The 17,418-nt window shown below is 36.5% G+C and overlaps 2 protein-coding genes and 1 pseudogene across 4 annotated transcripts; 1 reads left to right on the top strand and 2 right to left on the bottom strand.

Moving 5' to 3' along the window:
- Positions 1-1,250: 1,250 nt before the first annotated feature.
- Positions 1,251-4,591, bottom strand: LOC137725745 (dihydroceramide fatty acyl 2-hydroxylase FAH1-like). 2 transcript variants are annotated; one of them, XM_068464520.1, is made up of 7 exons: positions 4,309-4,591; positions 3,216-3,282; positions 2,787-2,879; positions 2,460-2,656; positions 2,243-2,348; positions 1,780-1,926; positions 1,251-1,585 (listed from the first exon to the last, which is right to left on the bottom strand). In XM_068464520.1, exons 2-7 carry the CDS (start codon positions 3,264-3,266, stop codon positions 1,466-1,468), a joined length of 714 nt encoding a protein of 237 aa, XP_068320621.1. In that variant the 5' UTR covers positions 3,267-3,282; positions 4,309-4,591; the 3' UTR covers positions 1,251-1,465. The 2 variants fall into 2 exon arrangements, with proteins under 2 accessions (XP_068320621.1, XP_068320619.1); XM_068464518.1 differs by having other exon boundaries at positions 3,216-3,285; positions 4,309-4,590.
- A 2,987-nt stretch (positions 4,592-7,578) lies between these two features.
- LOC137724613 (dihydroceramide fatty acyl 2-hydroxylase FAH1-like) lies at positions 7,579-11,993 on the bottom strand (annotated as a pseudogene).
- Positions 11,994-16,555: 4,562 nt separating this feature from the next.
- Positions 16,556-17,319, top strand: LOC137726878 (putative germin-like protein 2-1). 2 transcript variants are annotated; one of them, XM_068465830.1, is made up of 2 exons: positions 16,556-16,670; positions 16,781-17,319. In XM_068465830.1, exons 1-2 carry the CDS (start codon positions 16,556-16,558, stop codon positions 17,317-17,319), a joined length of 654 nt encoding a protein of 217 aa, XP_068321931.1. The 2 variants fall into 2 exon arrangements, with proteins under 2 accessions (XP_068321931.1, XP_068321932.1); XM_068465831.1 differs by having other exon boundaries at positions 16,556-16,674; positions 16,788-17,319.
- Positions 17,320-17,418: the final 99 nt, after the last annotated feature.

Here is a 17,418-nt window from a genome sequence, read left to right as displayed (position 1 = left end):
GGAAAAAATTTGAAAGCTTTGAATTTTAACGAAAATGACAAAATAAAGGGTAAAATGAATAGTATCATGATTAACCTTTTAGTGTAAAATTGTGATTTTTCGTTAAAATGAACAGTACCGGAGTTTTTCGTTAAAATTCTCTAAAATTAAACAATATGTCTTGGAGGTCCAAAGAAACAAGTATTTGTTTTTTTTTTTTCTTTTTTTTTTAATTTATTTGTCATTTAGTGCTACAATTTAGTGATATTTCTTAATTTGTAAATAAAAGGTCTTAAAGTTCAATTCTTTTAAAGGTGAATTTGAATCATATTATACTTGTATATTGTGAGACTAAATCTATTCTATTTTTCTTAGTGTAAATAATATCATTTATTTAAAAAATAATAATATTCTCATTGTATGTGTGGATCACTGAAAGCGTAAGTAAAAATTTAAAGAAAACCCCACCAGACTTCATTCTGGTATCAGCCCAAAATCAAATCCAAGTCCATTTCAAACCAGCAATTAGCCCAGCCCAATATGGGATGGACTTAGTGGAGACATATTTCAAAATTGGGTGGACAAATGTTGCAGTATTATTGGTTCATATCATTATGTATGGAAATGAGCGTTGGCTGGTGAAGACCAGGGACGCGCCATGTTCCATGCTGTAACTCCTGAATTTCCTCGAGTGGTCAAGACCCACGTATTGTCCTTTCAGTAAAAAAAAAAATTTCTAGTATACATTTCGAAGTTTATTTTCGTTATTGTAATTGAGACACTTAATGGCACGTTTACTTAGCATAAATAGAGAATAAGAGCAGCTTTTAAGAAGATATCAAAATTTTTAGGTGGATTGTTTTTACGAAAAAAAACAAAATATGGCTCAGGGTGATGCCAAAATTCTACAAGAATTGACACTCTCGACTTTGCTGCAAATTTGAAAGCAATGCCAATTTTTTTTTAGAGGGGGATAGCTAGTGTCAAACCACGGTTATTCCCTCCTTCCAGCATTGTAGAAGATTAATTATGTCATGACAGAATTTTTTTTCTTTTTTTTTATCAATAATCATGAATGTAGTAAACACATAAGAGTATATTCTCGATTGTGGGGCATATTATCCTTTAAGTTGGGACCATACAATTGACGATCTCGATGCTATCGCTAAAGTCAACAAACGACGTAGAATAATACTATGGAATTGATTGCAAACTTTGAAAAAGTCCACTAGGAAAACATGCAAGATGATAGCTTGAGAGCCAAGGCAACATAGACAACAAGGAGAAAGTCTCCTTCCATAAATCAAGCAATGAATCCGGGGACAATAATCCATGTTAATTTATACAAGACAGCACCACCGAAATTGACACCTCCATCCACATGCCATGCCACCCCGAAGACGTAAATAAATCATGCGTACAACAAATTTAGGAGACAGCAAAAATAAACAAGATTAATGTCGAAATTCCCCTTCACTTGCTTATCCTAACAAAGTTTCTTGGCTGCTTTCGGTTGTGGAAGTGTTCCGAACACCCTGTCCCATAGGCTTGAAGTTATTCCAAAGCCCTTATCTTGGATCCTGAAGTGATGATTCAGGTGGTATCTCTGCAAAAACAAACAAAACCCATGTTATTCTCGTCAGCAATGACTAGTTCCCGAATGCAGAAACTTTCTGCTGTTTTTTCAGATGCTCAAGCGTAAAAGATTTGTAATTTCTTATGATGACCATAACGCAAACAGAGGTTTAGGTCTAAATGGGTAAAATTCCTGCAAGGGATGAAAGGTGTACAGATCTTTACCTTCAGATTTCGGGGTACCTCACTTGTTGGCTGACCGTGATGAAGATAGTAATGGGTGCAATCATACATCACATAGCCCAATAAACCGCCTCCAAACAAAGCAGGAGCAAAAGTAGGAGAAGACATCAGCTTCACCAAGTTCCAGAACTGGCAACAAATGACAGTAGAGTTACGATTGGTAATGAACTTTTTTCTTTTCATATAAAACGATCCTAGACAAATTTATGCAATGGTAATTATGTTAGGGTCCGTCTAAGTAAACCTCAAGATGACAATCATGCAATCTTAATATCCTATCAAATCAAATTCAAGGCTATGTCATGGCCCTAGGACATGTAATTTTGCTTTCCATTACAAAAAGAAGTAATTTGACCCTTCAGAATAATCATTAACCACAGTAATCTTAAACGAAACATAATGATAACGTGGCAGGACAAGAAGGGACATGGAAGAATAGACATACCGGAATGCATAAAATCGCTGTCGCAGCAGGAGGGAAAACAAGTCGCAGGCCGTCCATTGGGTGCTTATGGTGGCAGCCGTGAAGAAGATAATGTAAAGTGTTCCCCCTGAAGCAGTTTCAGCAAAACAAGTGCATTAGTCTCAGAGAAATTCAAACAATATGGTATACACGTAAACAAGAACATAAACAGGGGGAGAAAGAGTTGTAAGAAACAAACCAGTAGCTCTTTGTTTCAATGTGGAAAAGAAAGCGGTGCAACGTGTATTCCATCAATGTCCAGACAAAAATCCCAGCAACAACTGTCAGAGCAACTTCAGGGAATGTATGACCCATCCGTACGGACACTGAGATGGCATAAAACACAACTGGTAGCCATATGACAGGAACTGCCCACCACACAGTGCGGGTTAAGAACTGTTTCAAGTAGAAAATAGAGTCAGAAGTGGAGCTCTGCAAAGTCACACAATCTAGGTGCATATGCATTGTGCAACCATAAGAGTATATGAAAACTAAATTGTAATGGATTAACAAGAGGAGGCAGTACCTCCCAAAATTCACTTTCAAAAAATCGAGGGCCTTCCTTGCTAACAATCGGCTGGTGAACCCACTCTTGATATGCTTCTCCAAGATGGCCAACCTGTGAAAGATTGTAAAAGGCTAAAAGTTAAAATAAAGTTCAATAGGAATCATCAAACACAATAAAGTGAGACAGGCAGCAAGATCAAAGATTTATAAATAAGTAAAAAATTATAAAGAGAAACTTAATGCATGTTATGAACTTTCAGAGAAAGAAACGAAGGTGCCAAATACAAGCAGCAAATGCCCCAAGCAAAGAGACTGAAGATCTTCAGAGTGGGTCAAGAAAGCTTCACAAAATATGAAATGTTTAGAGCCTCGGATCCAAATGGAGCGATCTAGCGCACATAATTGGCTCACATAAAAGAATAAAAAACAAAAACACTGGGAGCCTTACCTGAAACACGAGGGCTTTATTCAAATCAACTTGGAAGTCCTGCGCAACCATCTTGTTACGTATAACACTGCTGGAGAAACATCAAAACTAATACATTAAGTTCAATGATGCGGATCTATAAGGGGCGAGAACCAAAAAGATCTAATGACAGCTACGTAAGGATTCAGATATTAATAAAAAAAATTGTAATATGTGATGGGTTGGTATATGATACCATATCTGATTATAATATCATCTCTAGTTTAATCTTATGGACTGAGTCTTACTGACAATGACAAGTTAAAGGATAGTTCTCTTTAACTTCCTCAAACTAATAGGTGAAACCGATTAATACCGGCCTATAGGCCAAAAATCTTTCTTTTATAATTATAAAAAAGTTAAACTTATCAAGGTGAAGCAGTAACAAGCATCACCAACAAAAATGGATTTAATGCCGAATTGATGTAAATCGCGACATTTGATAGTTAGGATTTTATTAGACTCATTCGCACTATGATCTAAACCTCGAATTTTCTTCAAATCAATTTCAACATGCATCCATGAGAAAAAACGATGAATCTTGACAACAAAGCGAGCCAGGGTATCCAGAACATAATGCATGAAAGAAATTTCCACATAGATGCTCGTTCGCAATTAATCAATTCATAAGAGATTCATTTTTTTTTTCTTAAAGACAAAAACTTTATTAGCTTTCCCCTTTCCCTCTACTTTCCCAGCTACCAAACAGATCAATCCCAGATAATCTCACTCTGAAAAAAACGGTCCCACACAATATCATACAGTCTCAAGAGTAGTCAAGACTAATGCTTTGGTCTCAAACCCCATGATTTCTTCCCCCTTTTCTCAGAATTTCTCACCAACCAAACAGCATTTGGCATCATAAAATCAAAACAAATCACACCGTTCGACAAGAAAAAGAAAACGCACAATGCACGTATCCAACCCAAATTCAAAACCCACAAATCAAACCCAAAAAGCCACAATTTTCCAAACCCAAACACGAAAAACAAACAGACCCAGATCTACAAATCGCACAAAAACCACACCCAAAAAAAAATTAAAAAAATCAGACGAGGGAGAGCAAATGGCTAACCTATTGAGAACCCGGGTCGGATCCAATGGAAGAGAACAACAGAACACGAACACCCTTCCGTTCCTCTCTCTCTCTCTCTCTCTAGAATGTGAACCGCCCGCACCACCACCAGAAGAGGTTTCAGCGTCGAGGGTCAAGTGGTGCAGTGGCAGAGGAAAATCTGAGTCTCTCTCTCCGTGTTTGTGGAATTCAAGTCGAACGATAACGGATGATTTTACGAGATGGGAAGATCTGGGCCGTCGGTTTTATACGGGCATCAGACAATCAGCCAGCGATCCTCACGTTGGATTCCAAGTTTCTAACTGTGTGGCCAGTCTGGCACTGTTTCAAGTTTGTGTTAAACAACTTTCATTTTACAGCGGAGTGTGGGGGTAAAAAACAGACTTGTGGGTCCCGCTATGGTAACTTTGTTAATTAGGGGAATTTGGTTGCGGCTTTTCGGGCATTTTGGGCACATGAGATATTTTTGTGGGAGAAGGGCAATCATTCCCATTGATTTGCATGAACTGCCAATCGGCGCCAACTGTTTTGGTTAACTTATGTTAAGTCACATGTCCATCGTCTTTTTCCAAAAAAAAATAAAAAAAAAATGTTGTCAAGTCACGGTTATCTATCCCTTCTGCGTTCGAAGATGTTATGAGAAATTTCACCTTATTTATTATCACAGTCAAACAGACTTATCAGCTTGGAACATCAAACCCAAAACTTCCCACATTTTTTTTGTTTATAAAAAAAAAAAAAAAAAATGTCTATCGTTTTCTCTCAACTGTGACCAAAGATTCTCTTTGCTCATCATATGATGAATATAGGGAGGGTTTTCGATGTTGGCAGGGTGCATCACTACATTAACGTCTCGTACTAATAATATAATGATATGTTGTCTCATTAACATAGGTTGTCATGATGATGGTCATATAATGTAAATTGCTCTCACGAAGTTTTAACGACCACATTTATTTGCAACAACTAAAGCTTTATTAACAATATTGTATAATGCTAATTTTCTCTATAGTAGGAGATCTCAAGTTCAATTCACATAGGTGACAAGTTCAGTATATAGTTATAACATATTTATTGTATGGTTTAACTCAAATCTCTCTTCGCTTCCAGGTTTGAATGAAAAGAATGAATACGATGTTGTACAAAAAAAAATTCCATTAAAAAGAAAATATAAATAATTTTTTATTTGATTGCATCAATATTCAAATTTAAGACATATTTACTTATACTTTCAACAAATGGGTTAAATGAATTATTTAGATCATGACGTCTCAAATGATGAGTAGTGGAATTGTTTTTATTCCTAACTTTCCTTTGTACTATATAACACATACTAAATATAAAAAATATACAGGACTGCTTTACCACATACTTTTCGCTTAATTATTTCAAGTAAACAAACATGCCATAAATCTCTTCTAACATAGATGATTTTAACGTTATCGCCACATTATTTAGTCTAGTAATATATGTCTCCGCTAACAAATTTATGTAATGTCATTGCGATTCAATTTAGGTGAGTTTACAAAAACTCATTGCAGTTCAGTTTGTTTTGAACAATTGAAATTTTCTTGCTAACAATAGGTTGGTGAACCCATACATTGTACGCTTCTCCAAGATGGCCAACCTGTAAAAGTTAGTTTCCCTTTAACTTTCAATCCAGATAAATGAGAGATGAATATGGTACCAAGATTACAGCTTATCTTTTAAATTAGTGCGGTTATTAAGATTCTTACATTTATATGCCAAGTGAAGAGGCCTTTAATTTGCATATGTTGTCTTGGTGAAAATAACTAAATCTGAATCCATGCATAATGAAAAGAGCAATGAGATCGTCAGAAAGACGAGGCCTGTTCAATTCGACGGTACTACAACACTAATCGACCATCTTACAAGGCACAACCTTAGTTTTATCTGATTAAGTAATGTTGCCTTGCTCCCCTCTCAATATATAAAGCTGCAATTAGCCAACTAGCCACTAACTATCAACCCACATAAATGGATGTTTGTCAACGATGGAAGTCGCTATCCACTGTTTCTAAACAAACCCACACTAGTAGAAATACCATTTGTGCGACAAAACTTCATGGCAAAAGCAGTTAGCGCGATGAACATATAAATCCGTCACATATATATGTTCGTTGCGCAAACTTCTTGGCCATGAATGTCAAGCGTCCCATGTAGTGTATCACGTCGAGAAAACTTTGTTGCGTCAACTTACGCGTGACAAAGTGGTTTCGTCCCCCTAAGTTATGTGCGACGACTTCCATTTCATCTTGCAAGTTCAGTATTGTGTGACGAATCATATTTTATGTCATGCAAAGTCTGTTTTCACGACCCTTGTGCGACGAATTTATCGTCCCTTAAACTCCAGTGCGACACTATTAAGCTTTGTGCGACGAATGCACCATTTATATCATAGATGGAGATATATATAATATGACATGAGCCATGTACCGCCCATTTAATGGATTAATCAACCAAGGTCATTTACCATCCACGTTCGTTGCTTTATCCTTAGAAAACAATTCACATTACAAAACTAGAATTGAATTTCATGCAGAGTATTATAGTACTTGTGAGTTGTGATCTTATATACTTAACGCATATATACATTTGCAGGAGATAAGGGCACTTGCGGTGCCATATAGTTTATTATTCAAACCACCTATTGTTTGAATATTCATCCAAACCGGTAGGTCAGAAATATCGACGAAATTTATTGATTTTAACCAAAATTTAAGAGTTTCTCTGATAGGGGTTTAGACTTTACCAACCCCCCCCCCCTCCCTCTCGATATCTTTTTATGATTTTGTCTGGTATTTCCACAGAAGTATCAAAATCTATTTTATGTCAATGTGATATTTAAATGAGAATTAAAAGAATGAACAGTTCCAAATGTAAAATTTACATGGTTCAAAAAATTAGTTGTAAGTAGTTCACCCATAGAGTGGATGAAGGTATTTTCCATAATAACCAAAGACAACTTATAATAAAGAGTTCTTTACATTATACACCAAGTAATACTGTTCAAAGAAACCGCTGTATACCAAAATGAGCCTAAATAGCGGGCAAGGGTCCATTACATAGGCAACGAGATGGCCCTTTCCTTTTTACAATTTACAGTGTGCGATAGGAACAACGTATCAGGGGATCATGAGAAACATATGATATAGCAACAAGGGTGGTAGAATTACTAGTTATTGTTGCAATAGTAGCAAGAAATTATTAATCCATGTCAGAGCCAGCCAGCAAGCCTCTTAGCAGTAATTAGTTCCGTTTTTTCTCGGCAGCTTTTGTGGAAGGAACTGTTCCAAAAACATAGTCCCATAAGGAGGAAGTGACCCCAAATCCCTTGCTTTGAATTCTGAAGTGATGGTTCAAGTGATACCTCTGTTAATCACAGAAAAAGATTAATTACCTAGAGTTTTAGAGATAGATCAAGAGAGGATTAATTAATGAAATAGAAAATAAAACAGCCTCAGAAAATGATTAATTACCCTTGAGTTTCAGAGTAGATTTTTTAGAAGGCTTTCCATGGTGCAGGTAGTAGTGAGTGAGATCATATGCTATATATCCCAACACGGCGGCTCCAAACAAAGCAGGAGCTACTGTTGGAGGTGATAAAACCTTAAACAGTAGCCAAAACTAGCTGACACGAGCAGACCATGCAATAGAATACATACACGTTGATTAAGTTGGGGAGAGAAGCGCTAATTATAAGGGAGTGGGTGATGGAACATATCCACTTAGAGCGGCGGCAGCTGGAGGGGGCATAACAAGTCGCATTGCATCCATAGGGTACTTGTGATGGTAGCTATGTATAGCATAATGAATGGTATTTCCCCTACAAATTAGAAGTGATTAAGAAACTGAGTGCTGCTACTATTAACAGATGTATGGTGGAGACTGATTAATGATTGAATGGTGGAGATTGGTCTAGGAAGAGTTTGGTAGAAGGTTGGAGTTATTTACTTTGTAGGCTAGTATAAATTGTAAATTCTCTCTGATTTTCTGTAACTATCAACACAAGCTTTGATTTCCTTCTAAATCTTCATCTTCTTCTTTTCTGTAATTTGGATAGTTTCATGTCTCTTCCAATGTAGTTAATAGATACCATCTCAATTAATCATTTGTCGTCGATCTCTCTATAATCAAAATGAGACTCATGCAGGTGCGTCTAGGGTGTTGAATAGTGGCCAAATTAATGGCCAACTTGGCATCCACTCTCGGTTAGTAAACAAAGGAAAAGAAAAAAGGTGGACATCATTCCTTGTTTTGGGGAGAAAAGGGAAAAGCAACAACACCTTTCATTATTGTGTTTGTTGTCATCAACACCCGTGAGTTTTAGCCTTTGTTGAAAGGCAGATGGAATTGGGTTGTTTCGGCTTTTTCTTTTGCAACTTGACAAGTGCTTGTGCTTTAGGAGAAAGAGAAGAAAGAGAGCCTTTTCTTTTGGTATATAGGGAGAAGAGCTCATTGTTTTCGGATGTGGGGGGAGCGGCAGATGAGAGAAACCAGGGAGAGCATTCGGCTCTCCCATTTGAATATGAGCTGCTTCTTCCCATCATTTGTAATAATCCCATTTTGTTAGTAATCACTCAATCAAAGATGTTGGTGCTACTTGTGTAGCTTTTGGGAGAGAAGGATTTTGATATGTGTTTCTTCTTCTCCATTTGTTTCTTAGTTTGAGTGAGAGCTATTGGTTGTATGTGGGATTTGGGTTTGAGAGTTAAAACTCTATTTGTAATCTCCTTTTGACATTAGTGGAATTTCCTCGTCGTCTCGAAACTGGATGTAGGCTTACGCCGAACCAGTATAAATCCTTGTGTCTTTTGGATTATTTGTCTTGTAATATTTTGCCGTATTAGCTTTGGTTTCATATTTGAAGCTTCCGCACAACAAGTGGTATCAGAGCTCTGGGTTTCGACTTGGAGGCTTTGTACTAGTATGTCTATGAAATCTTCGAATGACGGTGAAATATGTTTTTTGAAAAAATTCGACAGGAGGAATGACTTTGGCATTTGGTCAATTGGAGATGCTGGCTGCAAAATGTGGGCTGTTGTCGACGAGTTGAGTGGGAAGGAGAAAAGGTAGAAGCAGTTGAAAATTGAAAAGAAAATGTTGTTTTTTTTTCTTTCGGCATTTGTTTAGGCAGAAGGACATCATGATGACAAATGATGTTGTTGGCTGGAAGAAAAGGGAAAAAGGCTAAGGCTAAGTTTTCTTTTCTTTGGCATTTTTCAACGGCAAAAATTTTTGGTTGTTTTTCCACTCCCATTGGTTGACTTTGGAGCAAGTTGCTGGAAACATTGGAGGAGTTTGTGAGGGCCAATTTGCTGAGTTCTGCAAAAGTTTGGATAGTGAGACACCACACTATTTTGGATACACCACATGCACTGCAGAACATTTGTGTGGAACCCTCTTGTAGAAGGCAAGTTATATGCTTTCTAACTTTGGTCTATGGACATTTGGTTGGATTTGTTTGCCACTGCTATTTGGTCTGTTGGTCTCCATCATCTGCAATTAGTTTTCTTGAAGACTCCAGTTGAGGTATGGTTTTGGATCTCCTACTGATTATTTGAATTTGAAATTTTGGTTGTCCTGTTGGTGCTCATGTGATGATGGTAAACTTGAGTGAAGGGCATATTTTCGTATGTGGTATGTGAGACTTTGTTGCCAAATTTGTAATCAGTTTTGACTTGGAGAATGTGCCATGCTATGTGAATGAGTCTATTGGTGCAGTTTAAGACCATGGTGTTTGTGAGCAGGTGGAGTTCATTGTGTGTCCAACTTTGGTATGGTGTACTTGATCTTTTGTTGGTGATATTGAAGAATTTCAGTTCTTCGTTTGAATCACTTTTTGTTTTGATCAAGGCACTTATGGTTTGCAAATTTGGAGAAGACGGTAGAGAAATGTTCACTTTTGTTGGCTTTGGTACAATTTGGCCAAGGTGGAGATTGTTGAATAGTGGCCAAATTAATGGCCAACTTGGCATCCACTCTCGGTTAGTAAACAAAGGAAAAGAAAAAAGGTGGACATCATTCCTTGTTTTGGGGAGAAAAGGGAAAAGCAACAACACCTTTCATTATTGTGTTTGTTGTCATCAACACCCGTGAGTTTTAGCCTTTGTTGAAAGGCAGATGGAATTGGGTTGTTTCGGCTTTTTCTTTTGCAACTTGACAAGTGCTTGTGCTTTAGGAGAAAGAGAAGAAAGAGAGCCTTTTCTTTTGGTATATAGGGAGAAGAGCTCATTGTTTTCGGATGTGGGGGGAGCGGCAGATGAGAGAAACCAGGGAGAGCATTCGGCTCTCCCATTTGAATATGAGCTGCTTCTTCCCATCATTTGTAATAATCCCATTTTGTTAGTAATCACTCAATCAAAGATGTTGGTGCTACTTGTGTAGCTTTTGGGAGAGAAGGATTTTGATATGTGTTTCTTCTTCTCCATTTGTTTCTTAGTTTGAGTGAGAGCTATTGGTTGTATGTGGGATTTGGGTTTGAGAGTTAAAACTCTATTTGTAATCTCCTTTTGACATTAGTGGAATTTCCTCGTCGTCTCGAAACTGGATGTAGGCTTACGCCGAACCAGTATAAATCCTTGTGTCTTTTGGATTATTTGTCTTGTAATATTTTGCCGTATTAGCTTTGGTTTCATATTTGAAGCTTCCGCACAACATAGGGTTTGGTTAGTTTAACTTCTATCACTCCAACTATGAGTGTACATAGCTGTTTTCAAACTACCAGTTTAACTTCTAACGGTCGCTCTATGATTAGAACGTACAAACACATTTTATATGTTCAAAAAGTATAGAGGTGCTAATATCGTCATAACTGACCTACTTAACATCCATCTTTAATAAAAATGAAACCCACAAAGAGTATAATAGGTCTATAGTTTGCATGGATTTGCCTTAATTTGAATGAATAAGCCTATTAAAGAGTTCGTAATAAGTTTAAATATACAGTCACTTAATATCGTACAAATAGTTTTATGATGTTGATCGCTTGGATGAATGGAGAGGGATACAAAGACCAACCAGTAGCTTCTTGTTTTCATGTGGAAAAGGGAGCGATGAAGGATATACTCCACCAAGGTCCAAACAAAGATGCCACTAACCACAGTTAAAACAAGCTGATCGGGATGATCAGCGAGCCCCATTCGAGAAGACATGGAAATAAACCAGGATGCTACAGGCAGCCAAACAACTGGAACCACTCACCATGCTGTGCGGGTCAAGAGCTGTTAATTTCAGGTTGATGATATTTAGTTGAGAAGTTTTACCAAGATTTGCATTCTAAAACTTGATAAAATAAAGGAATAATTGCAAGTTTAAAGTCCATATTATATGATCTTGATTAAATTAACACCTCAAAAAAGTCATTTGCAAAGAATCTGGGGCTTTCCTTGTCAACAATAGGTTGATGAACCCATTCATAGTAAGCTTCCCCAAGATGGTCAACCTGTAAAATTGGTTCCAAAACGCTGTAAGAAGTTAAATTATGTGATAAACAACGGTACCAAAACCATTTAAAACCAGAAGCAAATAGGAAAAACAAGTAGAAGGAGTGTTAACACTATAAGAAAAAATCCTTGCAAATTAAAGCAAGGAGTAAATAGATATGTAACCTGGAAGACAATAGGCTTATTCAAGTCCACAGTAAAAGAGTAGTCATCTACCATCTTTGTACCTTCTTATGTAACTGGAGTCACAATAAAATCAAATCAAATCAAATCAAAACCAGAAGTAAATATATAGGAAAGAATACTACCATGTCCCGTAATTACACTATATTCATATTAATGCTGTTGATTTTTCTTTCCTATTCTTTTTCTTCTCTCATTTCTTCTCTCATCATGTACGTTATGTTTCTAAGAGAGAGTGACACAAATGTTCGCCATATGAAATGAGTAATCGAGAAATAAAACCGAAACAAGCGTAGTTTGATAAGAGCCTACCTTTATACTAGAATAGTATTCGCGATAGTATCACCTCAGATCCCTCTACAGGTATATACCCAATAAAACACATCTTAATCACACACACAGTCTCTCTCTCTCTCTCTCTCTCTCTCTCTCTCTCTCTCTCTCTCTCTCTCTCTCTCTCTCTCTCTCTAATCCATGAAGATCAGTACGTACTCTACCTCTAACGCAATTTGCTTCTCACTTGATGACCTTTTTGAGCCCATTATTAAGATATGTAATTCATCTCTCTCCATATATACATAAACTCACGGATCCTAGATGATATTAGCCCACTAGCCAAGTTTTGAGCTGATTAAGAAATGTCTTGCACCCCTCTCCATGTATATGCTCACGGAATAGCTAAATTAAGCTAGTAGCCAACCTTTTCAGCTGATTAAGAAATGTCTTGCTCCCCTATCCATATATATATAAATGTTGGCTTCATATCTGCAGATTTGTCATTAAGAAAGTTGAAAAGTTGATAAGAATTGCTAACTGCAGCCAGAACCCCTCATTGCAATTCAGTGATTCATCACGGACCACATGGATTGTTATTAATCACCAATGACTGCATAAATAAAATTTAATTATAATTAATTTTATATCATACGTGGCGTGAACCATGCATTATCTGTTTAGTTTTCTTGTGATACCCTAGCGTGGTTTGATAATCATTCCTTTTTCATTTTTCAGTTTTTATTTTTATTTTTAAGGGGTTTTTAAACTTTAATTCTTGAAGAAGATTAAAATTTAACAAAAATTTGGTGTTAAATTACACATTGATTTTAGTCCTTTAATGTGTACTTAATTCAAATTCACATTATTTTGTGTTTTAATATTTAATGTCTCCACATTAAATTTAAAATTTATTATTATACACATTTTAATTCATTAAGTTTGTTTAAGGATTAAATACCTAAATACCCCACCCCCCCCCCCCCCCCAAAAAAAAACAATCTTTTCATCTCATTCCAAATTGGTCTCAATTTTTTTTAAATATTCAAGACAACTACCCAACCAGCCTATTGAAAATTCCAAATCCGTTAAGCCTTAATTAATTTTTTTAAATCAAAACCTACCAAGTAGGTATATCTTGGTCCACATTAACATTAATTGCCTCAAAATCCAAATTTCAAACATAGACAATATAATAATATGGAATCCAATGATCAAACGAGTATTCAATTGAATAAAAATGGACCCAATTTGAAATTACATCAGGAGGGCAATTTCCTAACAAAGAAGAGGGGTTAAGAATTCAAATAAGGTTTCAAGGAGCTTATTTCTGCTCATGTGATTTCCTCATTCCCCAATTCTCGACTCGCAAGGCTTCCATTTCTTCTTTGTAGGCAATGAAGATGGTGGTGGCCACATCATGGCAATTCTTACAATTTTAGCAACCTCTATGACCTCTTCTCAATGTTAGCAGAGCAAGTTGTAGGATGAAGTTGGTGGTTTTGCTTTGGGTTTGGAGGTGACGGCCTGATGAGGTGGTGGTGACCGTTAATTGGCGGGTGTTATGCTTTCATAACCTTCTATTGATTTTGGAGACAAAGTAAATCCTAGTTAATTTAATAGATTTTTAACTGGGGCTTAACACATGTGACATTTTTAATAAGTTGAGCACTTGTTTGGAATGTTTAAAAAAGTTGAGACCAATTTGGAATGATACTAAAAGGTTGAGGGGTTTTAGGTATTTAATCCTTTGTTTAATTTCCTCTAATTAGCAGTGTTTCAAAAAATCGGCCTAGGCAGCACCTAGGGCTGGGCAATGGCCAGCCGTTGAGATTAACTCATAATCGAGAGAAAAATCGAGATAGGGATTAGGCGACTGCCGAGACAGCATTGGTGGCCTTGGGACGACCTAGGTGGGCGACTGGGTGGCCTAAGCGGTCTAGGAATTTCAATTTTTTTCCATTTTTGAACTTAAAGATGAATGCATATCAACTGCCTCTTGACTTTCTCAGTCTTTGGTTTCTGGTTCTTTATTTAGCGAAGAAGAAAAAGAGAAGATGAAGATGAGAAATGACTTTCTCTCTCTTTCTTTCACACCCACATGACCACTCTCATACTTTTTTATTTAATTTTTTTCTTAGTTTCAGATGGAGGCGATAAAAGTCAAAACAGGTTCCAAAACTAGCACACCCCCAAACAGGGGCAGATTCATTCATGGATCCGGGTGGTCTTGGGACACCTTGGAAGTCTGAAGCAGCGCCTGTGAGGACCTCCAAAGATCATCCAACGGTCTAAGCAGGTGGTGAAAGAGAGAAATCCACCATGGTTGTGTAGATGTTGTGCAACAAAAGTTTTGAACCAAGAAGAATGATCTAATTTCGGATAAAGAGGAACATAGAGAATGAGTTTGGTAAAACGAAAAACAAAGGTGTTATATTAAAAAATGTTGTCAATAACAGTAGAAAAGTAGAAGCAGAGTCTACCATACTTCTAAAAAAAGTGTTTATTTATTTATTTATTAGTTTTTAAAATTGCAATATTTGCCCCTACTATTCTCTTTGACAATTATTATATCACATTACATACCATATCACTTTTAATCATTTAACATATTCACAGCAATTTTTATAAAAGTTTACCAAACACTCGTATACTAATTTTTTTGTTAAAAGAACTTTTACAAAAATAAGTTTATCAAACACTCAACAACTTTATTTTACAGTTATTTATTCTCACAGTATAGCATAATTAATTTTTTTAAAAAGCGCACACAAATACCAAACTAGTCCTAAACAGGCCTATAAGGATTGATACTTCTCAATATTAATCACGATTTAACAATAATATAAGTTATACATGGATCCAGCCACTCAAATTAAGTTTAACCGAACCACGTAACTGGAGAGATTTTGCACTAAGATTGGCCCGTGAATATATACAGATAAATTTGAGGGTTTAATTTGTTGTTGTATTTTTTTTAAATTGTTGTCCAATCAGGTTGTTTTACTTAGCATTTTAATTAACAAATGGATGATGTATTACTCAGTCAAATACTTTTTATACCATACATTTAACACCGTTATTTCTTTTAAAATTCATTATAAAAGGCAAAATTTTTTGATATTTTGTAAGTTATATGTTAGTAATGAACCTAAATTCTCAATACAAGTATAGTTTTTTTTTTTTTTTTTTTTTTTTTAAGTGTAAACAGACTTTTATTTGTATGATATATAATAAATTCACTTAATCCACTTAGTCCACCTAAGCCCCTGCTTAGGCCCATCTAAGAGTATAGGTGCTAGGTCCAGCCCGTCGCTTAACTAGCGCCTTAGGACGACCTAATGTTACAATCTTGTATCCGCCACCGCACAACCATGATATAAAAAGTAGGCAAGAAGAGTATAAGCAATAAATAACAATACACAAAACCACTTCTAATATAAATTTCAAATCATACACCAAAAGGAATTAGCAAAAAGTTCATACGTAGAACAGTAACACTTGATACGTCTGATTTTTTTTTGAGTCAATTGTCGAAGTGAATGAGCTTTTTGTCTCTCGTATGGTAGTGTATATGTCCCTTCAAAGTTCATGATCAATGAAGAGAAATAAGAGCCTATATATGCCATTCTTATTTGTTAAAAGATGAGCATTGCACTGTTAGTATAATGGATGGTTATTATTTGAATTTGCCTTTGAAAGGGGTGGGCACCGTCTGGATGTAGAGAATCACCTCACGTTAGAAAGTTAAGAAACTTTGACTAACTTGTAAGAAATTGAATTACTCATTTCATTGCCAATTGATTTTGAAGTGGATTTCCAACTGTCTTTCGACACTATTAGTTATCAAAGAAATTTTTTTCCTTTACAATCATCATTTCACACTAGTGTGACTTGGTCTTGGGGAGAAACTGGCCAGAATTTGCATCTGGAGTCTGGACAAAGATAACAAGGCAATATAACCGATAGTCTGACCATATCAGCCTCTGCCGGAGCAATAAACAGACAGAAAAATATGCCTTTGATTAATTAATTATTATTATATTTTACTTTTCATGATCTTTTATTGTTTATTTTACAAGTTAACGTTCTTCCACTTGGACCCAAATAATTTAACAGTATGCTGGCTTGTTATATAAGCTTTAACATAATGCATTGTCTATACTAAAAGGCCGGCGTTTTCTAATTTAAGTTTGTTCTTCTGCTTTCTCTATAAATAACCAACTTCCTACATCTATTCCTTCACCTCTCTCTCAATCCTTTCTATTTTACACATGCAATAAACTTCACATATAATCCCCCATTGAAGAAGTTGAAAAATAAAGATGGCAAACCAAATCTTGCTATTGACTACTGTCCTAGCCATGACATGTTCTCTGGTCGTTGCTTTCGAGCCTAGTCCGTTGCAGGATTTCTGTGTTGCTGATGCAACTAGCTCAGGTTTGTGTCAAATCTTTCGGTTAATTTTCAGTATTACATTAAGTATACTTCTAATTCCTACTTAATCTACAATGATTATAACTTTTATGTGGGTTTGTTAACTGTAACAGGAACAAGAGTGAATGGGCTACCTTGCTTGGACTCCAAGCTAGCAACAGCTGAGCATTTCTTCTTCAGTGGACTTCACATCCCAGGCAACACCTCAAACCCTGTTGGTGGAAAAGTTACCCCAGTCAATGTGGCTCAAATTCCAGGACTCAACACCCTTGGCATCTCACTCGCTCGCATTGACTACGCACCAATGGGTGTCATCCCACCCCACACTCATCCCCGTGCCACTGAGATTTTAACCGTCTTAGAAGGCAGCCTCGATGTTGGCTTCGTGACCTCAAACCCCGACAACAAGCTCATATCAAAGGTCCTCAACAAGGGTGATGCGTTTGTGTTCCCTGTCGGACTAGTTCACTATCAGAAAAACGTGGGCACTGGAATGGCCATTTCACTCTCTTCTTTGAGCAGCCAAAACCCTGGAGTCAACACCATTGCAAATGCTGTGTTTGGATCCAATCCCGCAATTCCTGAGGATGTTTTGGCCAAGTCTTTCCAGGTGGACAAATCCGTAATTCGTGATCTTCAAGCAAAATTTTAGATGTTTTTCATGGAATAGGTCCAAAGTAACTAAAAATTGGACCTATTTCAAAAGTCAAAAGTCACTAAAAATTGGACCTATTTCAAAAGTCAAAAGTCA

The sequence above is a fragment of the Pyrus communis genome, chromosome 2, assembly GCF_963583255.1.
Source record: "Pyrus communis chromosome 2, drPyrComm1.1, whole genome shotgun sequence".
Classification (NCBI taxonomy): Eukaryota; Viridiplantae; Streptophyta; class Magnoliopsida; order Rosales; family Rosaceae; genus Pyrus; species Pyrus communis.
The sequence above is the reverse complement of the archived record's forward strand: the minus strand, read 5'-3'. Positions and strand labels throughout refer to the sequence as shown.